Here is a 25,155-nt window from a genome sequence, read left to right as displayed (position 1 = left end):
GCACCCAGCCTCTGGCGATAAGTGATAGGTACCCTAGCTGTCTGCAGACAAGCCGCAGCCAAGTAGCCGTACTTGACATATACATGCATGTTGCTGCATGGAAGCCAGCTATTCGTTCCTCCATTGCGTCGAGATCCCGGCACTCTGTGCCCTTCTCGGACAGTACCTCATTTTTGTCGAAAAGCGGTCCACTCAGACGGTTCGAGCAGACCCAGACGGGAAAGACCCTCGCCCCAAGTGCTCTCGGATCGCACCAGGACTGGCCTGGCTGATCTCCAACATACACTGTCCTCGACAGTTGCGACTCTGGAACGTGCTCAAGGTACCCATACTTACCAGGGGCCTGCGGTGCGTATCCCGTTCTCCCGCATCACCCAAGGTTCCAGTACACAGCACGCCGCCACCACAGTTCACCTACCGTACTTGCACACTGCTGCCACAGCATATACATACACATACATGCACATATGTCCACATCAAAAGTGCAGAGATGCAGAAGCCAAACAGTGGCGCTGGTGGGGATTCTCGGTGCTTTTGAACCGCCTCCGGCGCCGGATGGGTGAAGCTTTTCTACCCTTGAATGTCGCGATGCTGCTGCCGTAGCGTCCTCGGACATGGATGATGGGATGTCCTACCGAAGCAACAAACCCTCGTTAGCCTCCTTGCATGAGATCCCGAGATTATGGAGCTTCTCTCTGCGCTGCTATGGAGCGCATGGATGGTCCCTTAAGATTTGCTCCCTTGTGCAGAAGTAGAGATAACTAGTCGATATCTGACTGGGTGAGCCGGCTGGTTCAAAGTGGTGCTTTGGCTCTAGAGAGGGAAGACAAGCATCTTCACTTCCGCTCCTGAACCTTGTCTAGCCCCTGGTTTCTTGACGCTGCTGCTTCCTACCTTCCCACCCCCGGACTGCATCCACCAAGGATTGACACATATCAGCACGTCAGTGCTTCATATCATGGCAACCAAACCGTCGTTACTATACTTAAAGAGCCTGGCGAGACCCCCACTCTTGATCTGAGTTTACGAGCATCCGCCAGCTTTTCCTCACTTGCTCCATCCACTCCAGATCCGTTTCCCCTGGCCCTGAGAGGTTTTCACCCCCTCCTTCATAACCATACGCAAGCGTCGCCACCAGACTTGCCTCTGCCCCTTCACATTTTTATCTTTTTCTGTCCCTCGATTCTCTCGCGTTCCCTGACCACCCTTCAACTCACATCATCCCGCGCCCACGTACACCAAACAGAGCCGCAGTGGTGCTTCTCGGATCACACAGCAAGCCTTTGGTCCCCTAGCTGCGCTCCCCGGATTCCCAAACCCCACGGGGAAGACCCCTTTTTACGGCCCCTCGTTGGCTGGACACACCTATCCCACCTCTACATCCCACTTACATCCCACGCCCCCCGTTTCCCTTCCTTGAAGATGGCGCCCTCCGCAACTGGTGACTCGGCGCCAATGCACATACCCGCCATGTCAAAGGCTTCAACGATCAATGCGTCAGTCCTGCATGGCCCGCGTGATTTACGATTGGTAAGTTTGTCTTTATAGCTGTCACCCCGCCCCTCGCCTTCTGACCCCTGGGTGCCCCAAGAGATCTTAGATCGGTCGGTTACACAGGGACTATGATAGGGGTCGTTTCTCAGCCTTGACATTTTCGGCCAGCCGCGTCCAATGGTCAAGCTGCTCACACCACGTCTAGGAGCAAAGACATATTCAAGAACCGGGGATTGGTGAACTACAGGTTGCCATCAAGACTACAGGAATCTGTGGATCTGATGTGTCCTACTACAAGAAGTTCGCCAACGGTGACCTTTGTGCCTGTCAGCCCCTTTCTCTGGGTCATGAGTCCTCGGGAACCGTCGTTGCCATCGGGCCTCACGTCACCGGCTTTAATGTTGGTGACCGCGTTGCACTCGAGGTCGGTATACCCTGTGGCCAGTGTGGTATCTGCCGCCAGGGGAGGTATAACCTCTGCAAGAAGATGCGGTTCAGAAGCAGTGCCAAATCGTTCCCGCATTTCCAGGGCACTTTGCAAGATCGCATAAACCACCCCGCAACGTGGTGTCACAAGTATGTTTGGCAATCTACATGTCTCGTCATAGATCGGACGCCTAAACCTTGTCTTTCTAGGCTCCCCGAGAATATCTCCTTTGATGCTGCTGCTCTGCTTGAGCCCCTCTCAGTAGCCCTGCATGCTGTCAACCGGGCCACTCCTACGCCTGGCTCCAGTGCACTTGTACTTGGTGCGGGAGCTGTTGGTCTTCTGACCGCCGCCATGGCTCGCCAGTCCGGATGCTCTACCGTCACCATTGCAGATGTGGACCAAGGCCGGGTCAACTTTGCCATCGCCAAAGGCTTTGCCACACACGGCTATGTGGTGCCAAAACAGCTCCACACCTCTTCCAGCTGCTCATCACTGTACAACAGCAGCAACTCGGGCACGTCGACGCCTTGCGAAGGCGTCATGACACCCGCCAGCACCATCTCGTTTCAGAGTTCCCTTGACACGGCCAAGACACTCGCTGCCGAGATGCTCGCCGAGGCAAACGACTCTAGCCCTTTGATCGATGACGAGGGCGATGGCGTCGATATCACGTTTGAATGTACTGGCAAAGAGGTGTGCATGCACACAGCCCTGTACGCCACCAAGGCCGGAGGAAAGGTCATCATGGTGGGCATGGGGACGCCGATCCAAACCCTTCCCATGTCGGTAGCCCATCTACGCGAGATTGACATCCTGGGTATCTTTCGGTATGCCAACACCTATGCTACCGGAATAAAGCTCCTCTGCGCCCGCAACAGACCAACCCGTGGCGGGTATGCTCTGCCGAACTTGGACGAGATGGTCACCCACCGCTTCAAGGGCCTCGACAATGCCAAGGGGGCGTTTGAGCTCGCGAGCAGGACCGTGGATGACGACGGCAATCTCGTACTCAAGGTCGTCATTGAAGCCGAGTAGACTGTGCAGACTCATGATAATCAGCCCCCCGCCTCGGTTTCGACCTCTCTTCTTTGATCTCAGCTTCTTGTATATGAAGACATCTCTTTTTCGGTATTGCCAAAGCAACAATATAGACGGATGGGTGGACAGGAAATGGGTCTAATGATTACCACGATGATACCTTGTCATCCCTAAATCAGGGATTGGCAGTGTTTTCTTTTGATTTTTTTTTTGATGTTTTTTTTTGTTGATTACTTTTTTGCCACTTTCTCTCTTATTAGAGTGTGCGATCATTTCTTACCTACTATTACTGTCATCACTTTGTTTTTTTCTCTCTCTTTTAGGTTCCAGCGGTTTGAAGCAACAAAGACTGGGATGGGATAGACAGATGGGGGACATGACCTTTTTGCCTTTTTCTAATCACTTCTTTTTATTTTTTTTTTATCTTTCTGTCTCTTCCACGATGATGCTGTTTTCATCTCCTTGGTGTGATCAATCTTTCGTCTTTGGCTTTGTTCCTTTCAATGAACACCAAGGGTTCACCAAATCAGATGTTGCTGTGCTATCGATAATGCCACTGGGCATTGCAGAAGGTTCCAAGCGCAGCAGGTAAGCAAATATGGAGCAGATGAAGAGCTGTGATTCACATCAGGGGAGCGGTAACAATATGGTGATAGAGAGCAGAGGGGTTCGGAAGCTGGTTGGGGCTTGAATGTGGGTAGGCAGACCAATTCTACTGTGTTGTTTCTCCTTGGTCGCTGTCTATTTTCTCACTCACACATGCTATATCTGTTTTGGGAGTTTTTGTGAAGTCACCAGTCAGACTAGTAATCAAGTAGTCTCTAATTTTGCATGACTTTTACCGGTGTATAGCTTTGTTGGCTCAAAGGCATAGCATTTTCCTGTATTCGTGGTGACTGGCTGATGCTACCACCAATCATGTTTCCTTTCCATGCCCATGCCCTTGCCTGATTTCCTGACCCTGATTCATGCCCCTGTCCTGTCTTGCCCGGATGTCTAACGCCATACATAAACTCATCATAATTGTCATCGCTTTATCTTGCTCACCGGGGACACATATTCGTTATGTTTCGTGCATGTACATGTCTGCTGCCCTTAGCGCTCCCCAACCCCTTCACCTCCTGTTTTTGTAGAGCCCCTCGGTGTTTAGTGTGGTCCGCTCTCGTCGTCACGAGCACTTTAATCAGAGAGGTTGTGAAGCATATCGGAGGCACCACCAAACTCTTGTGAAACAGACCCTGTCGTGCCAAACTCAGCATGTCCCCTCGAATGAATAGGGCTATAGGAACCGGTTAATTCATAGTCATTGCTCTTGTCTCCCACTGGCCCGCCATACCCAACACCACCTCTCGGTCCACGTGTTTGTTTTGATGACTCCAGGATGCTGAACTTTTTACCTGCCTCCTTGACCTCAGCGACGCTGGTCAACAAGTCAGAGATCAAAGAGATGAGTTTTACATCGTTGGTCTCCTGCAGCATTTCCTTTCGCAAAGCAGCCTGTTCAGCAGGGGTGACAAGGTCAATGTTGGTGACCAGCGACTGAATGTGCCGGAGTATGTTATTCGAGGGAATCGTGTATTGGCCGCCAGAGGCACGAGCAGCATCAGAAGCTTCCTGTGTGGTTTGCTTTCCTTCCGTGAAAGTGGGAGGGAGGCGTTGCAGATAGGTGATGATCAAAGCGATACGTGATTTGAGCATCTTGATAGCATTGAACTTTGCTTGGAGCGCAGCCATGTACTCTGACTCTGACCTGGTGAGGTTGATGTCGGGATTGGGTGGCTCGGCCTGCGGTGGGGAAGAGGAGGGCTCGTCCTTTTGTTTCCCCTTGCCTTTACTCGGACTGACTGGGTTCTTCGAAACGGAACCAGAGGTCATAACGGCCCTACGCTTGCCCTTGCCATCCGTCACGGCGATCTTTTGCTCAAATTGCTCAGCGATGTTTTTGGTTTCGACTGGGGTATCATCTGCCGAAGCGTTGGCGCCACCCTCACGAATGAACTGCATGCCTATCATCTCGGCCTCTCCAGTCTCAGTTGCGTAGGGAAGTTTGCGGAAGCGGAGAACCATGTTGGTTGGGTTTTCGGAATCCTTCATCTCCTTATCTTCACCTTCGGCCTCCATGTTCGACTCATATATCGTGATTGGAAGCGGGTCCCCAGCCGCGGGAGAAAGCATGTCCTCCAGATGGAATCCTAACAATACGGCGGACTCGTTGACAGTGCTGATTTGGCGGTGGATTGGCAGGTGGAGGACCGTTGGGCCCGACTTGGGCACGAGGGCATACCAGCCTACCAGGTCGAGCTGTGGTGATTTGTGGACAAGTTTCACTTCCGCCACGTTAGTTGCCAAAACGCGTACTGCTTAAATGACTGGATGAATTCTCATACTTTGATCCAATCTTTGCCTGAACCATTCTTCATCGAGCTCGTAGACACCACCATCCTCCTCCTTCTTCACTGACTTGATGCTGAAACTGTGCTCAATAGTGATCTCGCGGCCATTTTGCTGACCAAGAAGTCCACCAACAACGGCGCCCTTGTAGTTCCTTTGGTAGCCTCTGGTAATAAAGTCGGAAATCTCAAGGATCGGGAGTGGGTGAAGAATGATTTGGAGACCGGAGTCTGATGACTTCTGGACGGATAGCAGCTCGTTGGCCCCTCCTGCCTGGTTCGCCATGGTGGTGCTTCTTCGGTTCGTGATCGCTTCTGGGTCGAAAAAAATACTTATGGCTTCTTTGGGCGTGTATTTGGAAGCAAGTTTGGTAGTTACTTCGATTTCGTTGGGAGACAAACACAAGATTGTTGGTGGAAGAATTAGGGAGAGCTGGAGATGATGCGGGGAGCAATTCACAAGGCAGAAGCTCAGCCTTGCCCTGCCGTTGGGAGCTTGGGCCATAGGCGAGTGGGGACTCAGAACCCACGCAGTGGTGGCCAGCTGCTCACAGACTTGTGACAGCTGCAGTAGCGTAGCTCAGATCTTGGCACCCCCTTTCCCCTTGTTCAGGAGCTGCACCTTTCTGAGACAAAACACAAGACTCCAACATGGTGAACATACCATATTGGAACCCCTCATTCACCTTTTACTTCAGGTATATAGAGCCTCAGCTGAGAACCTTGATGCATAATCATCGAAAGGTCTACTCTACATCTCATCCTAATGCGCACAACAGCCCAAGCTTTGCTCTCCTGCTGAATCATGAAGCCATGTACAACAAGCTGCATCCATTCAATAGTCCCCTTGTCCCGCATTCCAACTCTTCAAAGATGCCTCCTGTGAAGTACTTATCGGATCAAATGACAGGCTCCCATGTGTTCCTTTTTCACCGCCAGCTTTTTAACGCGATGCTTTGAATCGTTGGACATATAACTCGCGCTTGCCCTGAAGCCAGTTCGCACCCACACATCCACTGCCGACGAAAAAGTAGCCATCATGTCGTCTTCGAAACAGCAGGAGAAGGGGTCAGCGTCCCAGCTAGTGGCAGCAAAGCCCGCTAAAGCAATCCCAGCCAAACGGACGGCGGACGATGATGAAGTGGAGTTTATATCTTGTTGTCCCGTCAAGAAGCCACGCCTGAACGACCAGCCAGCCCCAAACCCACACCTGAACAATCAAAAGCTAGACCTGGCAGTTTCTAGAATAACCAAAACCAGCGCGCAGTTACATCCAGCTTCTGCTAGCCATCGCCATGCTTCCGATCAACCTGCACCACCCAGCAGCGTCACTAGAACTACTGACACTGGGCCAGCCCCATCTCAGGATCCTAGCCCCAGAATGAGCCCCGAACAACCCAGTGCATTAATCCAAGCTCTTGAAAGCTTTGCCTTCCCTACGGATTTCCCTCCAATCAGTCGCGTGCCACGCATGTCGGTGGCAGTTTCACCCAAACAGATGTCGCAGCCAATGCCATCTACAAGCCATCCAACATCGCTTTTCGCCAGTTCCAGCGCTTTGTTCAATTCCACATCGTCGCCATGTTTCGAGCAAGTCCCCTGCCTCGATTTTGGGGGGATCGCAATGAACAATCCGGCGTATGAGACAGGTCAGATGCTTTCACCATCAGATAACAATGCTCTCATCACTAGCAGCACACACATGTCCAGTCAGATGATCAACCAAGCAGCATTCGGACCAAACGCTATTCCCTTTGCAATGTACTCTATGGGAAGTCTTGTTCCAATGCCGCAACAAAACATGAACTTGAACATGAACTCGAGCCCAAACCCGTGGATGAATCCACGTCCAATGCAAAGTCAGAGTCCACCGGTATTGCAACCTCACAACCCGAAACAAGAACAACAACCACGACACATGTTGATTCCACCGGGCTCGCAATCGACGCCAGGGCACCCATGTTGCTCAACCTCTGTCCAAAGTCCGATTCATAATCAAAGCCCATGCAAGCCACCCGGCCTTCATTGCACCGTAGTTCAACAAGAGCACATGCGTTGGCTTCAGCAAGCTCCTCTTCAGCCGTCCTCTCAACTGCAGACGCAAATATTACCAGTGCTCCCACCACCACCACCACCCCAATTGTTGAAAGCACCCACCGCAGCCCCCGAAAAACAGCCTCCCAATAAGACAAAATTCACCATCCCCCTCCGCAAAAAGCCGTCTCCAAACTTGCTCATCGACATTGCCGAAACGGCCGAGGAAACCTTCCCGTACGACGAGGTGGCCGCCCGCCACGGGGTGACGCCCCAAAAAGTCTTTGATACGCTCTCCGCCATTGTTCTGATTCCGCTGTTGCGCTGTCCAACTGATAAACGCCGCGCTGGAAAGTTGGCACATGATAGAGTCAAGTTTTATACCCAGAAGAAGAATACCATGGGAAAGGAGAAGGGGGAGGTGACGAGGGTAAAGGAGGTGAGGCAGTTTTTGGAGGAGAATAGACAGCAGGGGGGGGGATAGAAAAACACGGACGGTTTGCTTCTGTTTGCTTCTTTTTGGATTTTCTTTTTTTGTAGGAAACCAAGAATACGGCAAGCAGGCTACTCGCCGTAATGTTGTGAGGCCCTCAACGACCATCTGGAGCTGCATTCGGCGGGATCAGTGGCTAGAGTGAAAATTCGATACAGAATACGAGGCTGGTTCTGTTCGATAATGGATTGCCTGGAAATATAGCTAGACGGGCGATGCAATGAAGAACGAGGCAATGAATAACGAGGTATTGGAATGCTTGGTCTGCTCGTGGTAGATGATATGGTCTCGGGGGCCACGACGGTAGTAAGACTGCGTTTTGTGTTGGTGGTAAGCGACAGCGTCTCGGGACATGCGACGGGAGTATCCTCGACTTGAACCAAATCACTACACCCTATTGTCAAAAATCTACGAGAAAAGGTTGTGGGAGAAGAGAAAACTGCCGTACATACCTGTCAGGCTCTTTCTGAGCAGCCGCACGACCTTCACATCGGGCGTTCTTGACCTCTGCCTTTTCTTGCATTGCCTGATGTCTCAATCGTCCCTCGATAGACTTGAGGTTGCTTAGCCGTTCCTCTGTCAGTCTGATCTCGTCGGCCACGTAAACATCCCGGCTTCTGGTGATAGCATCTAGCTTTGCTAGACTGTCGTGTGAACACAGCGTTGTCTCGTTGGATTCCAGCTGCACCAGTTGCCGATCCAGCCAGATGAGCCTGGTAAGCTCGGGAGACCTTTCCATCAGCATCACTTGCTCTTCATTCAGGCGCTCAATATCCCCGTCAAGAGATTCGAGTAATTGATTCCCCGTGGCCCTGTTCTCACAACGCCCGGAGTCCCTCTTCCTTTGGAGAGAACTCTTCCTTTCTTGCATGAGCAACAGTTCCTTCATGGCCCCTTCCTCCTTCGCCCGTTCCATTTGTGCGTGGATCATCCGCATGGTTTCAGACTGTTCTTTTCGTACTCGTTCTAGCTCAGATGATAGACCCTCCAGGTCGGGGAACTCTTCCTTGAGAGCCCTGACTTCCCGGTTGGCGGAGATGATCTTTTCCCGGAGAGACACAAGCACCTCCTGCTTCGCATCGTTGCAATATGAATCCCAAGCATCCTGGAGCCTGCTGGCTCTTGAAGTGTCCACCTGGGTCTTCGCGATACAGTGGCCGCATCGCTCGTCTTTTTGCCCGATGAACTGTACTTGAGGCTCGTTGCACCAAGGGTGGCACCGTTCGTGGAAGCTGACATGGAAATGACCACAGCTCATTCTGGACTTTGTTCCCCGGCACATGGTGATGGCCTACCCGAATGTGGGGTGCCTTCGGGCCTGTTCTCTGGACGATGCGATGTGACGTCTGCGATTGGGATTTTTGTCGATGGGTTCAGTTAACAAATGTCATGGGACGAGGACAAGATCGTGGGTTTGTTCTGCAAAAAGACCGGAGGATCGAATACCATGCCCCAAATCAGCCACCGTACCTACCCAACTTGAATCAAGACGTCATGGTCATTTTGAGTTTGACCGACCCAAAGCCCACTGGGCAGCCGTCCCAGACCTGTCTGCTGTCCGGGTGCCGCCATTGCGGTGGTTAGCGCATGTACGAGAGATTTCGAATGAAATGGCATTTGAGTTTATTTTCTGTGCGATTGTTCCGCTGAAAGTGTTGAATCAGACAATCCAGTCGGACCAAATCTCGGACGGCAGTTACGGCTGTCGTTGAATACCGAATCGGAACGGGACCGGCCTTGGCACGTTCCACAGTTCAGATCCTTCGGCGACCCCCGATCGGCTTTACAGGCGACAGCAGGGTGCTTCCCGGTTGCGTTCACCTCGTGCTGTGGAGGATATGCAAAGAAAGTGTCACGAACCGGCGAACGGCACACATCCGGGTGGTTCCCCCACGTCCTCTCCTCCAGTCGCTAAAACCTACAGATATTTTCGTTGGATCCTCCTTTCCCCGTTGGGATCTGATCACCGTGGGCCGTCTTTAGAAAATTGAATTACGTGCTTCAAAAAGTGACGTACTTGCCCTTCCTAACCAACCATCGTTTACTCGACCCAGCACAACATTGATCTCTGCATCCGTTGTACCATTGCTCCTTCCGTCAAAACATTCGGTCTCCCTGCAAGACACCGCCAATTGCCTCGGTCTGGTTCCCCGTGATATTTTTTACAAAAAGAAAAGCATCACCAGAATGATCTTTGTGGTGGAATTCTTTTCACTCCTACTCAAACAAATCCATCGAGATCAACTGAAATAAATCACCACGGAGCGATGTCCTCCACGGGAATCGACCTTATTGCCAACCCAGGAGGCCATGATCAGGAGAAAGGGGGCTTATCATCTTCTCTCAGCAATGGTGGCACCGACGAAAAGAAAAGGGGCCCCCCTTCATCGCCGTCGCTCTCCGGGTCCCAGGTAGAAGAGCATAGCATGAGACGCCAGCTTAAGTCTCGTCACATTCAACTTATAGGTAACCATTTGCCCTAGGCAACCCCACTGCTCTTGCTTCTTTTCGTAACTAACACGCAGAGATAGGAATTGGCGGGACAATCGGCACAGCCCTCTATGTCCAGATCGGCCGTGGTCTCCTCCAAGGTGGACCCGCCTCCCTCTTCCTCGCCTTCACCATTTGGTGCTCCTTCATCCTTGCCGTGACGCTCTGCATGGCCGAGATGGTGACCTACCTTCCCATTTCCTCGCCATTCATCCGACTCGCTGGCCGTTATGTCGACGAAGCCTTTGGTTTTGCCTGCGGGTGGAATTTCTTCATCTTCGAGGCCGCGCTGGTGCCGTTTGAAATTGTTGCCTGCAATGTTATTTTGCATTATTGGAAAGGCTCCGAGATTGTACCCGCTGGAGGAATCATCGCCATTATCATCTGCTTGTATGGGTTGATCAACGTGCTGGCTGTGCAGTGGTATGGAGAGGTGGAGTTTTGGGCTGCGCTGGGAAAAGTGCTGCTCATTATTGCCCTCTTGATCTTTACCGTGGTGGTAATGTGCGGTGGGAACCCGACAGGAGACAGGTTTGGGTTTCGATACTGGAGCGATCCAGGCGCCTTTGCCGAGTTGTACCACACAGGAGACTTGGGGAGATTTCTAGGATTTCTGCAGTGTTTGATCCAGGCATCGTTCACCATAGCAGGGCCGGATTATGTGAGCATGGCAGCCGGGGAGGCGGAAAACCCGAGAGTGGTGATGCCCAGGGCTTTCAATGCCGTGTTTTACCGGCTAACGACATTCTTTATGCTCGGAAGTTTGGCGGTTGGTGTTCTCGTGCCATACACTGACGAGGAGATGAAGATAGCATTCTCGACGGGTGCACCGGGCGCAGCTGCAAGCCCATATGTTATTGCGATGAACCGGCTGAACATCAGGGTGCTGCCGGATATTGTCAATGCTATGGTCCTGACGGCGGCCTTCTCGGCGGGAAACAGCTATGTCTATTGCGCTTCAAGGTCTCTTTACGGCATGGCGCTAGAGGGGAAGGCTCCAAAGATATTTACAAAGGTCACAACTAAGGGAGTGCCTCTGTATGCCGTCTTGGTAGTTTTGGGAATCTCGCTCTTGAGTTTCTTGCAGGTCTCAAACGATGCCGCAGTGGTGCTTCAGTGGTTTGTGAACTTGGTCACGGCGAGCCAACTGATCAACTTTGCCTGCATGTGTGTGACGTACCTGCGGTTCTACTATGGGATGAAGGCTCAGGGGTTCAAGAGAGACGACCTGCCGTACAAGGCCATGTTGCAACCTTATGCGGCGTGGTATGCGCTGATCGGGACGTCCGTCATGACGTTTGTCGGAGGGTACACGGTTTTCCTACCCGGAAAGTGGGATGTGCCAACGTTCTTATTTTCGTAAGTCTAATTCCGGACCAAGTCAAGAGTGCCCAGCTGACTGAGAACAGGTTTACAATGATTGCGGTATGTCCGATTTTGTATCTAGGATACAAGTTTGTCAACAAGACAAAACTGCATCGCTCAGATGAGATCGACTTGGTAAAGAATGTCGATGAAATTGAAGAGTACCAAAGGACATATGTTTCCAGCCCCCCAAAGTACGTATTTTTCTATATCAGTTGCGAAAGACCCTTTCTTTTTACTAACGTCACGACAGGAACGCCTTTGACAGGGTGCTGGATCGGTTGTTTGGATAGAGCGATATTGGTGACAGAAGAGCAGAGAGCGACAAACCTAGTGAGAGTAATACTCCAGCAAAGTTAGTGATATATAAGTTTCTCCTGGTTTCACTTTCGATTCCAACATTACATGCTACCAGAAAAACAAAACAAAAACATTTGATTCATGTCCTGGGATTCCTCAAGAATCCAACAACGCCGCTGCAGTACCCAATCAAGTCATCCAGCCTATCTCTTTCCCGCGCTTGGTGCTCTTTCCACTCGTCCAGCGCCTTGAGAAGACAGTCGTTGGCCATCACAAGGTCGTAGTGCAGCTTCAGGAACACAGTCATCCACGCCTGTGTCAGCTCGTAGTCTCTTCTGGCGATCAGCCTGCTGGTCAAGGCCTTGATAAAGTGAAGCAACTCGTTATTTTCGTAATCGTGCTCACTGTTGCCCATGGAGAGGGACCGGAGCTCAAGATCAGCCGCCGAAGGAGGAAGAGATTTGAGGTGCTCGATAAACTCGGTGTCTGTATGCAGGGTCAGCCATCTTGTTATCCAATCATCACAACGGCGGGAAACTTACAATCACCCTTTTCCCCGCAGGCAGTCAGCTTGCTGGAGAAAGCCTGCTCTTGCCTCGTAGCATCTAGCTGCGTTATCCTCGATACAACCTCCTTGCCCTCCTTGTCGTCTTCAATAGGAGGTAATAGCGAGTTCGATCCGCCAACAGATGGCAAGAAGAATGGTGCCTTTTCGGGCGCCTTGGGGGCCTCCTTTGGCTTGTTTCTTTGCTTGATCAAGTCGATATGCAGAAGGGTTTGCCATCTGCTCTTGGGGACCAGAGACAAGGTCATCATGTCAGAGGAGAGCTGGTCAATTACTGGCGCAGTTACGCCATCATCGGCTGGTTCCGAGGCATCATCCTCAAAGGCAGCGTCAATGAGACCTTCGCCACCTTCACCGGATGCCGTCGGCAGAGAGCCGGCCGCCTCGCCAATCTCGGCGTCCGAGATTTGCCGGGTTGGGACGTGCTTGAAGAGCGTTCTGTTAGTCCAGAGTTGAACACCAAGGCTGCCTTCACACGAGCCGGCTAGGAACTCGCCCGTGTTGGAGAAGGCGAGGGCGGTGCAGGGAGTTTCCGTGCGGAATGCGTCGATAAGATGGCTTGTGGGCAAATCCCAGATGCGAATGATGCAGTCTTGAGAGGCAGCAATGATCCACCTGCCGTCATTGGAGAAGCAAAAGTCGTTGATGTCTCCCCGGCAGCCCCAGAATTCTCTGATCGTTTGCTTGGTTCCAATATCGACAACCCGGATGGAGTGGTCGTCACAGGCAAACGCGATAAGGTCATTGCCTGGATGATAGCGGCAGGTCACTATCTTGGTCATGGGCGCCCAGTTGATTTCGTCGATCAAGTTGCCGGTGGAAAAGTCCCAGAACTTGATCTTACCGTCGAGCGAGCACGAGGTAATGGTTGTGTTGAGAGAGTCAACAACAAGACCTGTTACCGCCGCTGTGTGCTTGCCAGTGCCCGGCGGGAAGCTCTGGGCTGACCGTGCCTGAAGCTCGTTGACCTTGTCCAGCGCTCTCAGCTGCATCATCTTGATCTGCCTCAATTGGGCCGGTGTCAACCTGGAAGGGAAACGTTGCTTGTGCCGACCTGACTGAAGGTTATAAGTATCGATACTGCCTCCCTCCGACCCGACCACAGCGAAAGTGCCACATGAACTGATGGCCACAGTGGAAACATTCATGCCGTCGCCAGTCTTGAATGCCCAACGACCAGCTCTCTTTCGTCCCCAAAACCATGTGCGAGCCCACGGGTCGTTCTTGTGAGCGGTAACGACACTCTCCCAGCCCGTCATTCCGCTGAGCTCGGCATTAGAGTATTTTGTGCTGTTGGCCTTGTCCCAAATGACCTGCTTTCCGGGCATAGCACCAATACCACCATCGCGGTTTAGTGAAGATGCGATGCATGTGATTTCCGGGGCCTTTAGATCCTCCAAGGTTGTGCTTGGGCCTTGAATTAAAGACCCACCAGCAAGAATACCGGCTTTCTTTGCCTTCTTCCGAATGGCACCTTGTGATAGTTCGGTACTCTGACCGTCTCTTCGCAAACTCCATCCCCAGAGACTCCTATCGTGCCCACCGCTCATAAGCCACTTGTTTCCAGCCTCTGCGCCATCGAAATCAGACGGCAAGAATTGCAGGCAGCTGACAGGCGCCGCATGTCCACTTCGCTGGTGCAAAATGCGAGGTACTGGCGAGAATGGTGTCTCGTCAAAGATCCAAGACTTGAGAGAGTTGTCGAGACCGCTTGTGATGATCACGGGCTGACCGGGAAGAAACTCGATTTTGCTGATACCGCCACCAGCGGCCTTGTTGCGTGATGGGGGGTTGTGGGCGCTGCGCAAAACACCCATCGATCTTCCACCCTTGTTGAGATCCCAGAAAGTCACATCCCCACTAAAACCAGTTGCTGTAGCCATAACACCATCCTTCCGGCCATCCTCCCCGGCACCCTGACCATCAGTCCGGAATGAGATGCAGGTAACGGGAGCACCTTCACTGCCAGCCTGGATCTGCAACACTTTCTTGTCTGTGAGAACGTTTTGAATGACCAGAGAACCGCCAGAGTACGAGATGGCGAGCAACGACAGAGCGGGCGAGGGTTGCAGACAAGTCACGGACCCGCTGTTGGGTGCGGGCGGCAGGATCGTATATACGAGCTTGCCGGTACTGACGTTCCAAATTTCAACCCAACCATCCTTCCGGCCGACAAAGATCTTGTTCAAGAAGGTTGGCATGTTGCAGACGCCGCCCGTAATTTCATTGTCGCCCCTCTTAGCCGCCGCAGTAAAGAGAGTAGTGTAGTGTTCCAGTGTAGCCGACTTGAAGACCTCTATCCTCGTGACACAGCATGCGATAATCCACGAGCCAAAAATGACAATCTGTTTGATGGGTTGATCGAGGCCGGTAGGGAGCTGAAGCTCAGCAGCCTTTTTGCCGCGCTGGAAGGCCCATAATCCTTGAGATTCACCCTTGCTCGGGTTTCCCCAAGCAGCATATACCTTTTCTTTCCAAGCACAGGTGGCGGTTATATCGGCGGGAGTCTGAGGGCGGGTGACGAACACAAGATTGAGACCGCGCTTGAGATCGTATGTTTGCAGGGCACGGCCGACAGAAGTCGTGATCTGGAAGGTGGTTTTGCCAAGGGGAATCGTGGCAAAGGGAACGCTTGTTGGTGAAACTAAACCAATGGTCTACAGGACTCAGGACTGTCAGAATTGTTTCCATCTCGAATTTGCATAGTTTTCTGTGGTTGGGTAATGCGTACCCGGAAAGGCGCAAAAATGGCCGAGCCGCTCCTCTTTGAAGATGGCTGCGCTTTCACGATCGCATCGCGCTTTTGCCGCTTCGTCGAAGGGTGGTCGATCTCTGAGTGAGGCATGGTTGTCGCGTTGCAGCTCACGAGGAGCTTTCTATCACAAAAAACCACTCTATACGCTGCCAATGGCCTTTGTCGCGAGTAAAATATTGGTGATGGAAGTTTTCTTACAGCAGCAGCCTCGCTGAACCAAGCCCGTCCAGAAATTTTCAGCCACACATGGGAAAGGGGACTTGGGACCCCACCCAAACTTTTTCGATCGGCCCCACAACCACCGAACACCGACCCCAGGCCGGGTCGAGGGTGCCGAAGACATATATGCCAAGACACACCGCCGGCCGGCAGGCACCCCCGCTCCGGATTAACACACGAACATGGCAGTTTTTCGACGCCATAATCGAGAATCTGAACCATGACAGGGGCTTCATGCAAGCCAGCCGAAAGCTTCTTCACCGCCTGTTTTCCTAGGACAAGCCAAACTGCTTGGCCTATGGGAGCTCGACATGACACCAGAGTAGCGGATGACTACCAAGCGGGTCACGCGAGCACTTACCCGTTACGCACAGCACTCAATATGACACCTTGTGGCCACAGATCGCAGAACTGAGGCATTGGCGATGCAAACTGCTGAAGACTGTGGGAGGAATCACTTGCAGATGGAACATGAGAATACCCCTCAGGGTTGAGACAGCATGTCCCATCAATGCAAACGGAAACAGAGACAAGATTAAAGACAGATGCCCCACCATCCCAATGACACATGTTGGCTCGTGCTCTGCGGGCCAGGGCGTCATCATGCTTTGTGTGCCCCTCCCAGGTTTCCAAACTGCCCCGCCAGGGAAAAAATAGCCCTGGTTGGCAGCAGTGCAACCACGATTCGGGAGCCGGGTTGGCCCATCCAGAGAGCCCAGCGAGGCCAGTCGTGGCAGTCTGGCCATCAGCTTCGTGCCCTTCTCTCGGCCCCTTCCATTCGCATTGGCCATTCGCCATTGAAGAGAATCTACGGATACCACTGCTTGGCTGGGCCACTACTGCCCCAGACTCTTTCATTTTCACGTGGAACAGACGGCACCCCAGAGCGGAATCGGATTGCGGCAGGGACTGGCACAAAACAAAAGTGTTTGGTGTTCTTGTTTTTCGTTCTGCTTCTGTTTTGTTTCTTCCTATTGCTTGGTAGAAAATCAGCTCTAAACCGTTTATTGCCACATCTTGTCAGTATCGATTGACCATTCTTGTACCATAAAAAATCCCCGTCGTGTCAGTCTTATCTGACTGGTAGCATTTCGGTATCGAGCATTTCCAGACCGTCCACAAACACGTCTCTTTCAGCCTCCCTTCCCCCTGAAGCCTCTCGTTCTTTTGTTCCCTTCCAGGAACCAGCAAGCCACACACCGAGAGTGCCGTGCCAACCCAAAGGAAGAAGCTCGAACTCGTTCCGGTGCCCGCATTTTCTGTCCTAGCCATGGACACAAACTCTGACAAGTCGAAGCTTGACGAAGCAGGCCTATCATCGGTGGAGTCCACAGAGCCGGTGAACGGATACTTTGCGCCACGAGAAAAGGGAAAAGAGCAAGGACAGGCAGAGCCAGCTGCAAACTCAACGTCGCCAGCAGTCACACCGGCAGGCGCGCCGCCACCAGCACCAGTCTCGCCGGTGAGAACTAGAACGCACCGAACCAGCTTCCATATGCGCAACCTCTCCTCGTCTTCTCTCGCCAGTCTTACCAACCGCAAGAGCAAGCAGGCCGATCCTGGAACAACTCTCGCGGAGGCCCACGTTGACCGCACGAATCTCTCCATGCCCCCACCTTCCACGGCTATTACTCACCAAGCGTTGAAAGCCCATCTGCCAGCCCAAGGTCATCTTGTCCGTCGAGACTCATCCCATTCCGACGCCTGGAGCGAAGACGCCACCAGCCTCCGCCGTGTCCCAACCAATCCCTCCGAGCAACCTTATTCCCCTCGAGATTTTGGAGATTCTTCTTCGGCAACCGCCATTGAAGAATCCGAGACCCCTCGCCTGTTGCCCAGCACTCAGAGCGAGACAGGACTGTATCGCCACAACCAACTACCAGAACCCGCCTACCGCAGCGCCCGCTCTTCCTTTTCCGAGGCCGGCGCAAGCGCCAGCAACCGCGTGAGCATTGGGTCGATTTATAGTCTTGCCTCTGCTCGCGGAGTCATCAGCTCAGCTGCTTCTGCCAACGGAAGCGACAACAATAGCATCTCTGGCGTCCCTGGCCATCGGTCAGTGTCTGGCATCATGGCTACCAATAAGGCGGCCCAGCCTGAAGCGACCATGTCGAACGTCACAGTTACCACGGGAAGTCAGGGATCTCATCAGGGTGCCCTTCAGCTTGCTCCTCGGGAGGCGAGAGGTCAAACTGTTGGTGATATAGGGAAGACGACTGGTCAGCAATCTCAAGCAAGTGGCGATACGCAGCAGAAAACAGGAACAACCCCTACTCCTCGTCCTCAACCTACTCGATCGCGAAGCCGGGCCAAGCGCAGGTTCAGCGGTAGTACCGCGGCCAGCAGCCACAGCCCTAGCGGAGACCGTGTCGTTTCCCATCATCACCACCGCGGAGAGAAGGAAGAACCTAGGCCCGCTCCCTGGGGCGTCATCGGCGTCTGCGCGCTGGACGTGAAAGCCCGGAGCAAGCCTAGTAGAAATATCTTGAACCGCCTGATTCAGAACCGCGAATTCGACGTCTGTGTATTTGGGGACAAGGTTATTCTTGACGAGTCCATTGAGAACTGGCCCATCTGCGATTACCTGATCTCATTCTACTCGGACGGCTTCCCGCTTGACAAGGCCATTGCGTACGTCAAGGCCAGAAAACCTTTCTGTGTCAACGATGTGCCTATGCAAAAGATTCTTTGGGACAGAAGGCTGTGCTTGAGACTGTTGGATAGAATCAACGTCCCCACTCCCCAAAGAATTGAAGTCAACCGTGATGGCGGCCCCCGGCTTCTTACACCTGACGTGTGTAAGCATATCAAGGACATTAGTGGGATTGTCTTCGAGCCCACGGATCCTGATCCGGAGGCCGCCAGAGCAGCTGCTCCCCGCAAGGTTGAGCTGCTGGATGGTGGTGACATCCTGTCCGTTGACGGAACCTTGATCAAGAAGCCATTTGTCGAGAAGCCAACCAGCGGTGAGGACCACAACATCATCATCTATTTCCCTTCTTCCGCAGGCGGCGGCGCAAGGAAGCTTTTCCGGAAGATTGGCAACAAGAGCAGCGAGTATGTCGAGGGACTATCTGTCCCGAGGTGCATCACCCATCCCGAGGAGAGTTTCATCTATGAACGCTTTATGCAAGTTGACAATGCTGAAGATGTAAAAGCTTACACGGTTGGGCCAACATACTGCCACGCAGAGACGAGAAAATCGCCAGTGGTGGACGGCGTCGTGAGGCGTAACACGCACGGCAAAGAGGTCCGGTACGTCACAGGGTTGAGCGCCGAGGAAAAGGAGATCGCCAGCAAGATCAGTACCACGTTTGGTCAGCGCGTTTGCGGTTTCGACTTTTTGCGCGCCGGCGGGAAGAGCTACGTAATCGACGTCAACGGTTGGAGTTTCGTCAAGGATAATGATGATTATTACGATCACTGCGCCAACATTCTCAAGGAGATCTTCATCAAAGAGAAGCTTCGCAAAGAGGGACTCACCCCTCCCATTCCATCGCCTGCGATCTCCGACGTGGACCCTATGGCGGCCAGCATGGCGGTTCGTGCGGCGTACGCGAATAAGGAGAGGGAGTTGGTCGCCCATGTGGCTGCCCAGCAGGCGCAAAGCAGGGCAAGTATGGACAAGCCAGCTGTGGCCAGGGAGGTGCCAGGTGAGGTGGTTAGCAGCCAAACAATCACGATCAAGGGAGACTCGAAATACGGGAGCATACCTGCTAGTCCCTTGGCCAGTCAGTTCTCGTCTTCGGTGGCTGACAGTGTACCTTCTACTGCCCCCTCGACTGTTTCTGCGGCGCCTTCTGTCATGCAGGTTGACACGCCGACAACCGTTACCGCCGTCCAAGATGACCAAGAACCTCCTCCTCCACCGCCCCCCAAACCGAGTTGGAAGCTCAAGGGTGTCGTGTCCGTCATTCGTCACGCGGACCGAACGCCAAAGCAAAAGTACAAGTTCACTTTCCACACTGCGCCGTTCATTGAGCTTCTCAAGGGCCATCAAGAAGAGGTTCTTCTCATCGGCGAGCCTGCCCTCGCCAGTGTCCTCGATGCCGTGGATGTGGCAATGAGGGAGGGTGTTGAAGACCGCAACAAGCTCAAAGCTCTCCGCAACGTGCTCATCAAGAAGGGCAGCTGGGCCGGCACCAAGGTTCAGATTAAACCCATGTTCAGGAAGAAGCCAGAGGACAAGGAGAAGAAGAAGGACAAGAAGAGCGATACTTCGGCTGAAGATGACGGCAAGACTGAGAAAAAGAACGAAATCGACACAATGAAGGAGGAGGACCACCCACTCCAGACCGAGACCGAGGGCGAAGGTGACAAGGCCGACAGCGATGCGTACAAGACCCGGAGGTCGCCTAAGCGCCATGATTCTCTGTCAGGCGTCACGATGTCCAAGTTCACCGCCGCGGAAGAAAGCCTCGTTCTCGACAAACTCCAGCTCATTGTCAAATGGGGCGGCGAGCCCACGCACTCTGCTCGCTACCAAGCGCAGGAGCTCGGCGAAAGCATGCGCAGTGACTTGGGCCTCATGAACCGCGAGGTTCTCGATGAGGTTCATGTCTTCAGCTCCTCGGAGCGTCGCGTCGTGACTTCGGCTCAGATCTGGGCGGCCAGCTTCCTCAACAAGAAGGATGTGCCCGAGGATTTCATCACCATTCGTAAGGATCTTTTGGATGATTCCAACGCGGCCAAGGACGAGATGGACAAGGTGAAGAAGAAGCTTAAGGGGCTTCTTCGGAAGGGCAACGAGAGGCCGCCTCAGTTCGCTTGGCCAGACAACATGCCTGAGCCGGCCGAGGTGCAGACGAGGGTGGTGCAGCTGATGAACTTCCACCGCAAGGTCATGCAGCACAACTACGCGAAGCTGTATAGTGGTGCAGTGAACTCGCTGAACGCCATCAACAACCCCTCTTCTGGTGATAAGGGCGCCGCCGATGGGAACTCCACCTCTGGTGTGTCAATCTCGTCGCTTGCGTCGGTTGGTTCCTTGTCGCAGGCTAATGCGGTGACGGGCATCCAGGCGAGGTGGTGCTGCGGTGAGGATGCGGAGCTGTTCAAAGAGCGCTGGGAGAAACTCTTCGCCGAGTTCTGCGATGGCGAGAAGGTTGATCCGAGCAAGATCTCGGAGCTCTATGATACCATGAAGTTTGATGCCCTCCACAATCGCCAGTTCCTCGAGTGGGTGTTTGCGCCACCAAAGAACATGCTTGAAGATGAGTACAAGACCAATTTCGGAAAAGGTCCGTCGCCAGCGGCATCTTCGTCGTCGTCGTCGTCCAACGGGAAGACGTCAACCGCGTCGGCAACGGCATCCAACTCTGTGCCGGCGATCGCCAGCGGAAAGGATTCGGAGGATAGTGTTCGAGCGGCACCTCTGCCAGAGGAGACTAAAACAGAGAGGTCAGCTTCGAGTCTTAGTGAGAAGATTGAGAAGGAGGGCCACAAGGCTGTGAAGCGGATCTTCCGTAGGAGGTCGTTCCTCAACGGCCTGCGACCCTCGAGCAATGTCGACGCTGAGCTTCCAGAGAGGTACTTTCACCTTCACCGCGGCAACAGCCAGACAAAGGCCAAAACCGACGCCCGATTTGAGCCCCTTCGGGAGCTGTACCAGCTGGCCAAGGTTCTCTTCGATTTCATCTGCCCGCAGGAATACGGCATCTCGGACAGCGAGAAGCTTGAGATCGGTCTTCTGACCTCGCTCCCCTTGCTCAAGGAAATCGTCCAGGACCTCGAGGACATGCAGGCGTCCGAGGAGGCCAAGTCGTTCATCTACTTCACAAAGGAATCTCACATTTACACGCTGCTCAACTGCATTCTGGAGGGCGGCCTCGAGACTAAGATCAAGCGGGCCACGATCCCGGAACTGGACTACCTGTCGCAGATCTCCTTTGAACTGTACGAGATGCCGGCCAACCCGCCCATTGACGCCGAGGGCACGCCCGTGTTCAACTACAGCATCAAGATTACCATTAGCCCCGGCTGTCATGTGTTCGACCCGCTGGATGTGCAGCTCGACAGCAAGCACTGCATTGGGTGCGCGCCCAGGAGAAGCCTGACGGCTCATGCCGACTGGATGTTTGTTATTGAGACCTTGAGGGCAAAGTTCCATCAGTAAGTTCCTATTTTTTGCTTTCTTTGTCATTCTGCTTGTTGGGCTTTGGATGCTCTTCCTTTGCTCCGCAACTCCCATCCCCCCGTTAGCCCCTTCGCATCATGTCATGCCATGCCGGACCTGTATCAGAGGGCCGGTCGGTCAACCCAAACAGGACCAACCTTTGGTTCCTTGGTTTTGGTGATCTCGTTGGTCACGTTGGGCATATATCAGAGGCTTATATTTGTGGATTTGCTAACGCGTGCTTGTCCATTCAGAGTCAAATTGCCCAAGACCTTTTTGGCCGTCAACCTATCGGATGCCTTTACGTTCCAAGAGAAGCAGCACAACGGTGACGAGAACGTAGCTACTCCTGGTTCAACCGGTGGAGCTGAAGGTGGCGAGAAGGAAGGCCTGGAGATGAAGACGGTTGAGCATGCCGCCGCCACCACTACTGGTCCTCTTGATAATACAGCTGAAACCACGGGGGACGCTGCTGCCGCTTCCGAAAGCACCACCATCACCACTGCTGCTACCACTGATGAGGTGGAGACTGCCACGCCGACGAATGAATCTGTCGCTACTGTCGTCGCCACCCCAAAGGTGGGCGAGATCAAGGAAGGACAAGCCGAAGAAGCGGCGGAAGAGGGTGTGGATGCGTCTACACCTGTACCCACACCTGTGGCCGCCGCCGCTGCTAGTAACATGACCGCCACCCTCAAGACAAGCGACCCAAAGCCGGAAGCTGCTGCTGACGACAAGCTGTAAACTACCGCGCCGCACGGGTAGGGGACGGGGCGGGTGGGGAAGAAAGGACAGGATAGGGGGAAGCTTGTTGTTGTACATCATGATGTGTGTGGGTTGGGGGTGTGGATTGGTCTGGATCGCATCCTCAGCCCGCTCGTCTTCTTCATCGCGCCCCTGGATCGGAAGTCGTTGCCTGTCAAGTAACCTGTTGTCGTTCAGTGGGCCGGCCCGAATCGCCCAACACCGCACAGATTCAGTCACTCGTCATTCTCACACCCCCCTCCACTAGGCAGGCGGTCCCAGCAAAGAGAAAACTGTCACTTAACGGCCCGGGAGTTATATCTGAAGCGAACTAGACCGGGGTGTGGGTGCACTAGGTTGATCGATCACAAAAGTCATACCAACTTGGCACGCTTTTACTAGGTTCATGCTCTGCGGAACAGATAACGGTGAAAGTGTGTGTGTGCGTGTGTGTGTGATGTCAACCATGGTGGCTTGCCTTCTTGTCTTGCCTTCTTGTTTTCCTGGTTGAGAGTGGAGATTTTGGTGTATGTAAATACGAAGCAAGTGGAGGATGGTGGTGACGAGTCCCGAAGTTCCGCCTAAAGTGGGCCGTTTGGCGTGTTTTTTCTTTCCTTCCTTTTTTTTTTTTTCGTGCGCACAAGCATCATCGAAGATCCTTCAGCTTTCCATTGCTGTTAGCCTTGTCAGGGATAAAGTAGTAACAGCTGAGCCTAAGCCGGGGTGGGAAAGGCTTGGGAAACCAGGAGAGCGTTTTTGTCTCGATTAGGCAATCTGGCATTGCCTCTGGGCTCTGGGAATGGAGACGGACGGGTGTATGTGTTGCAAAAAGGATCGGTTGCGTAGGGAACCACACCGGCCGGTGCATTCATGAGATAGGAGGTCAACTGAGTAAGCGGCGTCTTTTACTCTGCTCGATGTGGACCTCCAATGCAAAGACGCACGACAAAACGTCTTTGGTTGCGTTTGCTTGGACGTCGTGCAAGGGGAGGGTGGTGTTTACTTTTTCGAGGACTATAGGTACGGTCAGGCCGGGAAGGCCGGCCGAGGGTGGAAAAGAGCCAAAGAGAGGAAAGATGAAAAGGCGGCACCCATGGTTCAAGAAACAACGGATCCGGAGGTTTGCTGGTTTACAACTGGAGGAGTGGATTCAGAGACAACGACCCCAGCCTGTTTGGGAGAGATTGTGCTATCTGGGGGAAGGGCATAGAGGAATTGCTGGGAGTGGGGGGGGGGCTATAGAGAAAGAAAGAAAGAAAGAAAAAAAAGGATAAACAGGGTTAGACATGTCGTGTGTTGCTGCTCTTTTGGGTGCTGTGCTGTTAGATCGTGAAACCTGGTGTCATCATTCCCACTTGGGGGGTTCAAAAGACCACGGACGAGTCCCGGCAAGTCAGACCAGGTCCGCCCGGTTTTACAAGTTCATACCCAGCATTTGCCTTCCCATTCGGTCGAGTGACAACAAAAGATTACAAAGTGATCGGTCACAAACTGGAACATCATACCACACAGACATACATCCAACTAAACTTTGTGGCTTTTTGGGCAGAGCTTGGTTCCGGTTTCGCGGGAGCTGTGAGAGGGCGGGACGGGCCAGCGCCAACAATTCCAGCCAGGATTGGCGCGCCTCTGAACGGGAGCTCTCCTGTAGCTTCGTGCCCTGTGCGAGATGGTGTTTCTGAAAGGTTTACGTCTGTTTGTGTGCAAGATGTGTCGAGGTCTGGCAATTGGAGGGAGATGGCGAAAAGCTTTTTCCATGTCTTTCTTCCCTTTGTGGAATATTCGGCGCACGGAGGTCAGGTCCGAGGCCAAGCGAGTTGTGTTGGGAGGAAGATCACAGAGAGTGCGGTGTACACACACGGTTTTTTTTTTTGGTTTTTTTTGGCTATCCAGACGTCGTCGCACATATCATATACGGTTGCTCTGTGATTCCGGGATTTGATGAGCACGAGCTGAGATTACCTAGCTGACAGCGGCTCAGTCTTTTCACGGCAACCCACGCCGCATCGCCCGGCGAGTGGTGAAGGTTACATCTGACGACCGACCGGTATGTCGGCTCATCGAGCTGCCTGCCCGCTCGAATAGCGTAGTAGCAAAGAACCAGGCCCACCGGTTTCACTTCGGGTGTCCTGCAATCGACATCACGGCTTGTGCGTCAAAGTACTTTGGTCGAGTCGAGGCTGGAATCAGCGGAATAAGAACAGCTCTGCCCGGTGCCATCCATGCGATTTGTCATTCCCGTGCAACATATTTTCCAAGTGAAGCGTGACATGGCCCATGATTAACCGGATCTGATCGGACAAGTGGATGTTCAAAAATCTTGTGTAGGAAGCCAGCTGACGAGGGTGTGGAGAGGAGGGGCAGGAACGACGAGGGGGTCTTGAACATGATCTGCTCGGGTTTTGTCACAACTTATGCGCGCAATCCCACTTCCGTCATTCATCCAGTCTCTGGGGAGTGGGAAGAAGAGAGAACTGTACGGAGTATGGCGGGAAAGACCTCTCGGCAAATGCTGGACTACCATCTGGGCCCGGTCTGGTTAGAGCTGCAGAAAGACGTTAAGATTCTGCAACCTCTTGGCTACTCGGAAGCGAACGCAACCTTGAACTGTCGACTCTATCCCATACCTAGGTAGATGGTAGGGTCGCGTAGATTAACTGGTATCGCTTTCAGCAGTCCCTCCCCCAGCTGGAGATTACCTGACAATGGCTTGATGGGAATGA

At 53.1% G+C, this 25,155-nt stretch overlaps 7 protein-coding genes across 7 annotated transcripts; 4 read left to right on the top strand and 3 right to left on the bottom strand.

Annotated features, from left to right (window-relative positions):
* Nucleotides 1–1,422: 1,422 nt before the first annotated feature.
* On the top strand, nt 1,423–3,805 carry QC764_123760 (uncharacterized protein; the record flags this gene model as incomplete). The annotated part of the gene is made up of 3 exons (XM_062943615.1): nt 1,423–1,530; nt 1,700–2,070; nt 2,131–3,805. The coding sequence occupies 3 exons, from the start codon at nt 1,423–1,425 to the stop codon at nt 2,957–2,959; spliced, it is 1,308 nt and encodes a 435-aa protein (XP_062806760.1). The 3' UTR covers nt 2,960–3,805.
* Nucleotides 3,802–5,913, bottom strand: QC764_123750 (uncharacterized protein). Its single transcript, XM_062943614.1, has 2 exons — nt 5,350–5,913; nt 3,802–5,289 (listed from the first exon to the last, which is right to left on the bottom strand). The coding sequence occupies exons 1-2, from the start codon at nt 5,855–5,857 to the stop codon at nt 4,142–4,144; spliced, it is 1,656 nt and encodes a 551-aa protein (XP_062806759.1). The 5' UTR covers nt 5,858–5,913; the 3' UTR covers nt 3,802–4,141.
* A 478-nt stretch (nt 5,914–6,391) lies between these two features.
* Nucleotides 6,392–7,870, top strand: QC764_123748 (uncharacterized protein; the record flags this gene model as incomplete). Its single annotated transcript, XM_062943613.1, has 1 exon — nt 6,392–7,870. One exon carries the CDS (start codon nt 6,392–6,394, stop codon nt 7,868–7,870), a length of 1,479 nt encoding a protein of 492 aa, XP_062806758.1.
* Nucleotides 6,971–9,608, bottom strand: QC764_123743 (uncharacterized protein). The gene is made up of 2 exons (XM_062943612.1): nt 8,332–9,608; nt 6,971–8,266 (listed from the first exon to the last, which is right to left on the bottom strand). Exons 1-2 carry the CDS (start codon nt 9,159–9,161, stop codon nt 7,951–7,953), a joined length of 1,146 nt encoding a protein of 381 aa, XP_062806757.1. The 5' UTR covers nt 9,162–9,608; the 3' UTR covers nt 6,971–7,950.
* On the top strand, nt 9,392–12,219 carry AGP2 (General amino acid permease AGP2). The gene is made up of 4 exons (XM_062943611.1): nt 9,392–10,345; nt 10,411–11,728; nt 11,779–11,928; nt 11,988–12,219. The coding sequence occupies exons 1-4, from the start codon at nt 10,147–10,149 to the stop codon at nt 12,025–12,027; spliced, it is 1,707 nt and encodes a 568-aa protein (XP_062806756.1). The 5' UTR covers nt 9,392–10,146; the 3' UTR covers nt 12,028–12,219.
* UTP21 (rRNA-processing protein utp21) lies at nt 12,130–16,024 on the bottom strand. The gene is made up of 3 exons (XM_062943610.1): nt 15,331–16,024; nt 12,577–15,256; nt 12,130–12,520 (listed from the first exon to the last, which is right to left on the bottom strand). Exons 1-3 carry the CDS (start codon nt 15,793–15,795, stop codon nt 12,174–12,176), a joined length of 3,492 nt encoding a protein of 1,163 aa, XP_062806755.1. The 5' UTR covers nt 15,796–16,024; the 3' UTR covers nt 12,130–12,173.
* A 360-nt stretch (nt 16,025–16,384) lies between these two features.
* On the top strand, nt 16,385–23,656 carry VIP1 (inositol hexakisphosphate and diphosphoinositol-pentakisphosphate kinase). The gene is made up of 2 exons (XM_062943609.1): nt 16,385–21,684; nt 21,943–23,656. Exons 1-2 carry the CDS (start codon nt 16,844–16,846, stop codon nt 22,430–22,432), a joined length of 5,331 nt encoding a protein of 1,776 aa, XP_062806754.1. The 5' UTR covers nt 16,385–16,843; the 3' UTR covers nt 22,433–23,656.
* Nucleotides 23,657–25,155: the final 1,499 nt, after the last annotated feature.

This window comes from Podospora pseudoanserina, chromosome 1 (genome assembly GCF_035222485.1).
Source record: "Podospora pseudoanserina strain CBS 124.78 chromosome 1, whole genome shotgun sequence".
NCBI lineage: Eukaryota > Fungi > Ascomycota > Sordariomycetes > Sordariales > Podosporaceae > Podospora > Podospora pseudoanserina.
Note: the sequence above shows the minus strand (reverse complement) of the source record. Positions and strands in the feature narration are given on the sequence as shown.

What these genes read in the sequence shown, in the direction of transcription:
- QC764_123750 (XM_062943614.1), bottom strand. Translation starts at nt 5,857, where the DNA reads ATGGCCCAAGCTCCCAACGGCAGGGCAAGGCTGAGCTTCTGCCTTGTG. An exon ending in CAGGCAAAGATTGGATCAAA is followed by an intron (nt 5,290 to 5,349) that starts GTATGAGAATTC and finishes ACGTGGCGGAAG; the next exon opens with TGAAACTTGTCCACAAATCA.
- QC764_123743 (XM_062943612.1), bottom strand. Translation starts at nt 9,161, where the DNA reads ATGTGCCGGGGAACAAAGTCCAGAATGAGCTGTGGTCATTTCCATGTC. An exon ending in GCTCAGAAAGAGCCTGACAG is followed by an intron (nt 8,267 to 8,331) that starts GTATGTACGGCA and finishes AATAGGGTGTAG; the next exon opens with TGATTTGGTTCAAGTCGAGG.
- AGP2 (XM_062943611.1), top strand. Translation starts at nt 10,147, where the DNA reads ATGTCCTCCACGGGAATCGACCTTATTGCCAACCCAGGAGGCCATGAT. An exon ending in GTGCCAACGTTCTTATTTTC is followed by an intron (nt 11,729 to 11,778) that starts GTAAGTCTAATT and finishes GACTGAGAACAG; the next exon opens with GTTTACAATGATTGCGGTAT. An exon ending in TATGTTTCCAGCCCCCCAAA is followed by an intron (nt 11,929 to 11,987) that starts GTACGTATTTTT and finishes ACGTCACGACAG; the next exon opens with GAACGCCTTTGACAGGGTGC.
- UTP21 (XM_062943610.1), bottom strand. Translation starts at nt 15,795, where the DNA reads ATGGTTCAGATTCTCGATTATGGCGTCGAAAAACTGCCATGTTCGTGT. An exon ending in CCATTTTTGCGCCTTTCCGG is followed by an intron (nt 15,257 to 15,330) that starts GTACGCATTACC and finishes TGAGTCCTGTAG; the next exon opens with ACCATTGGTTTAGTTTCACC. An exon ending in CTGCGGGGAAAAGGGTGATT is followed by an intron (nt 12,521 to 12,576) that starts GTAAGTTTCCCG and finishes CCCTGCATACAG; the next exon opens with ACACCGAGTTTATCGAGCAC.
- VIP1 (XM_062943609.1), top strand. Translation starts at nt 16,844, where the DNA reads ATGGACACAAACTCTGACAAGTCGAAGCTTGACGAAGCAGGCCTATCA. An exon ending in TTGAGGGCAAAGTTCCATCA is followed by an intron (nt 21,685 to 21,942) that starts GTAAGTTCCTAT and finishes TTGTCCATTCAG; the next exon opens with AGTCAAATTGCCCAAGACCT.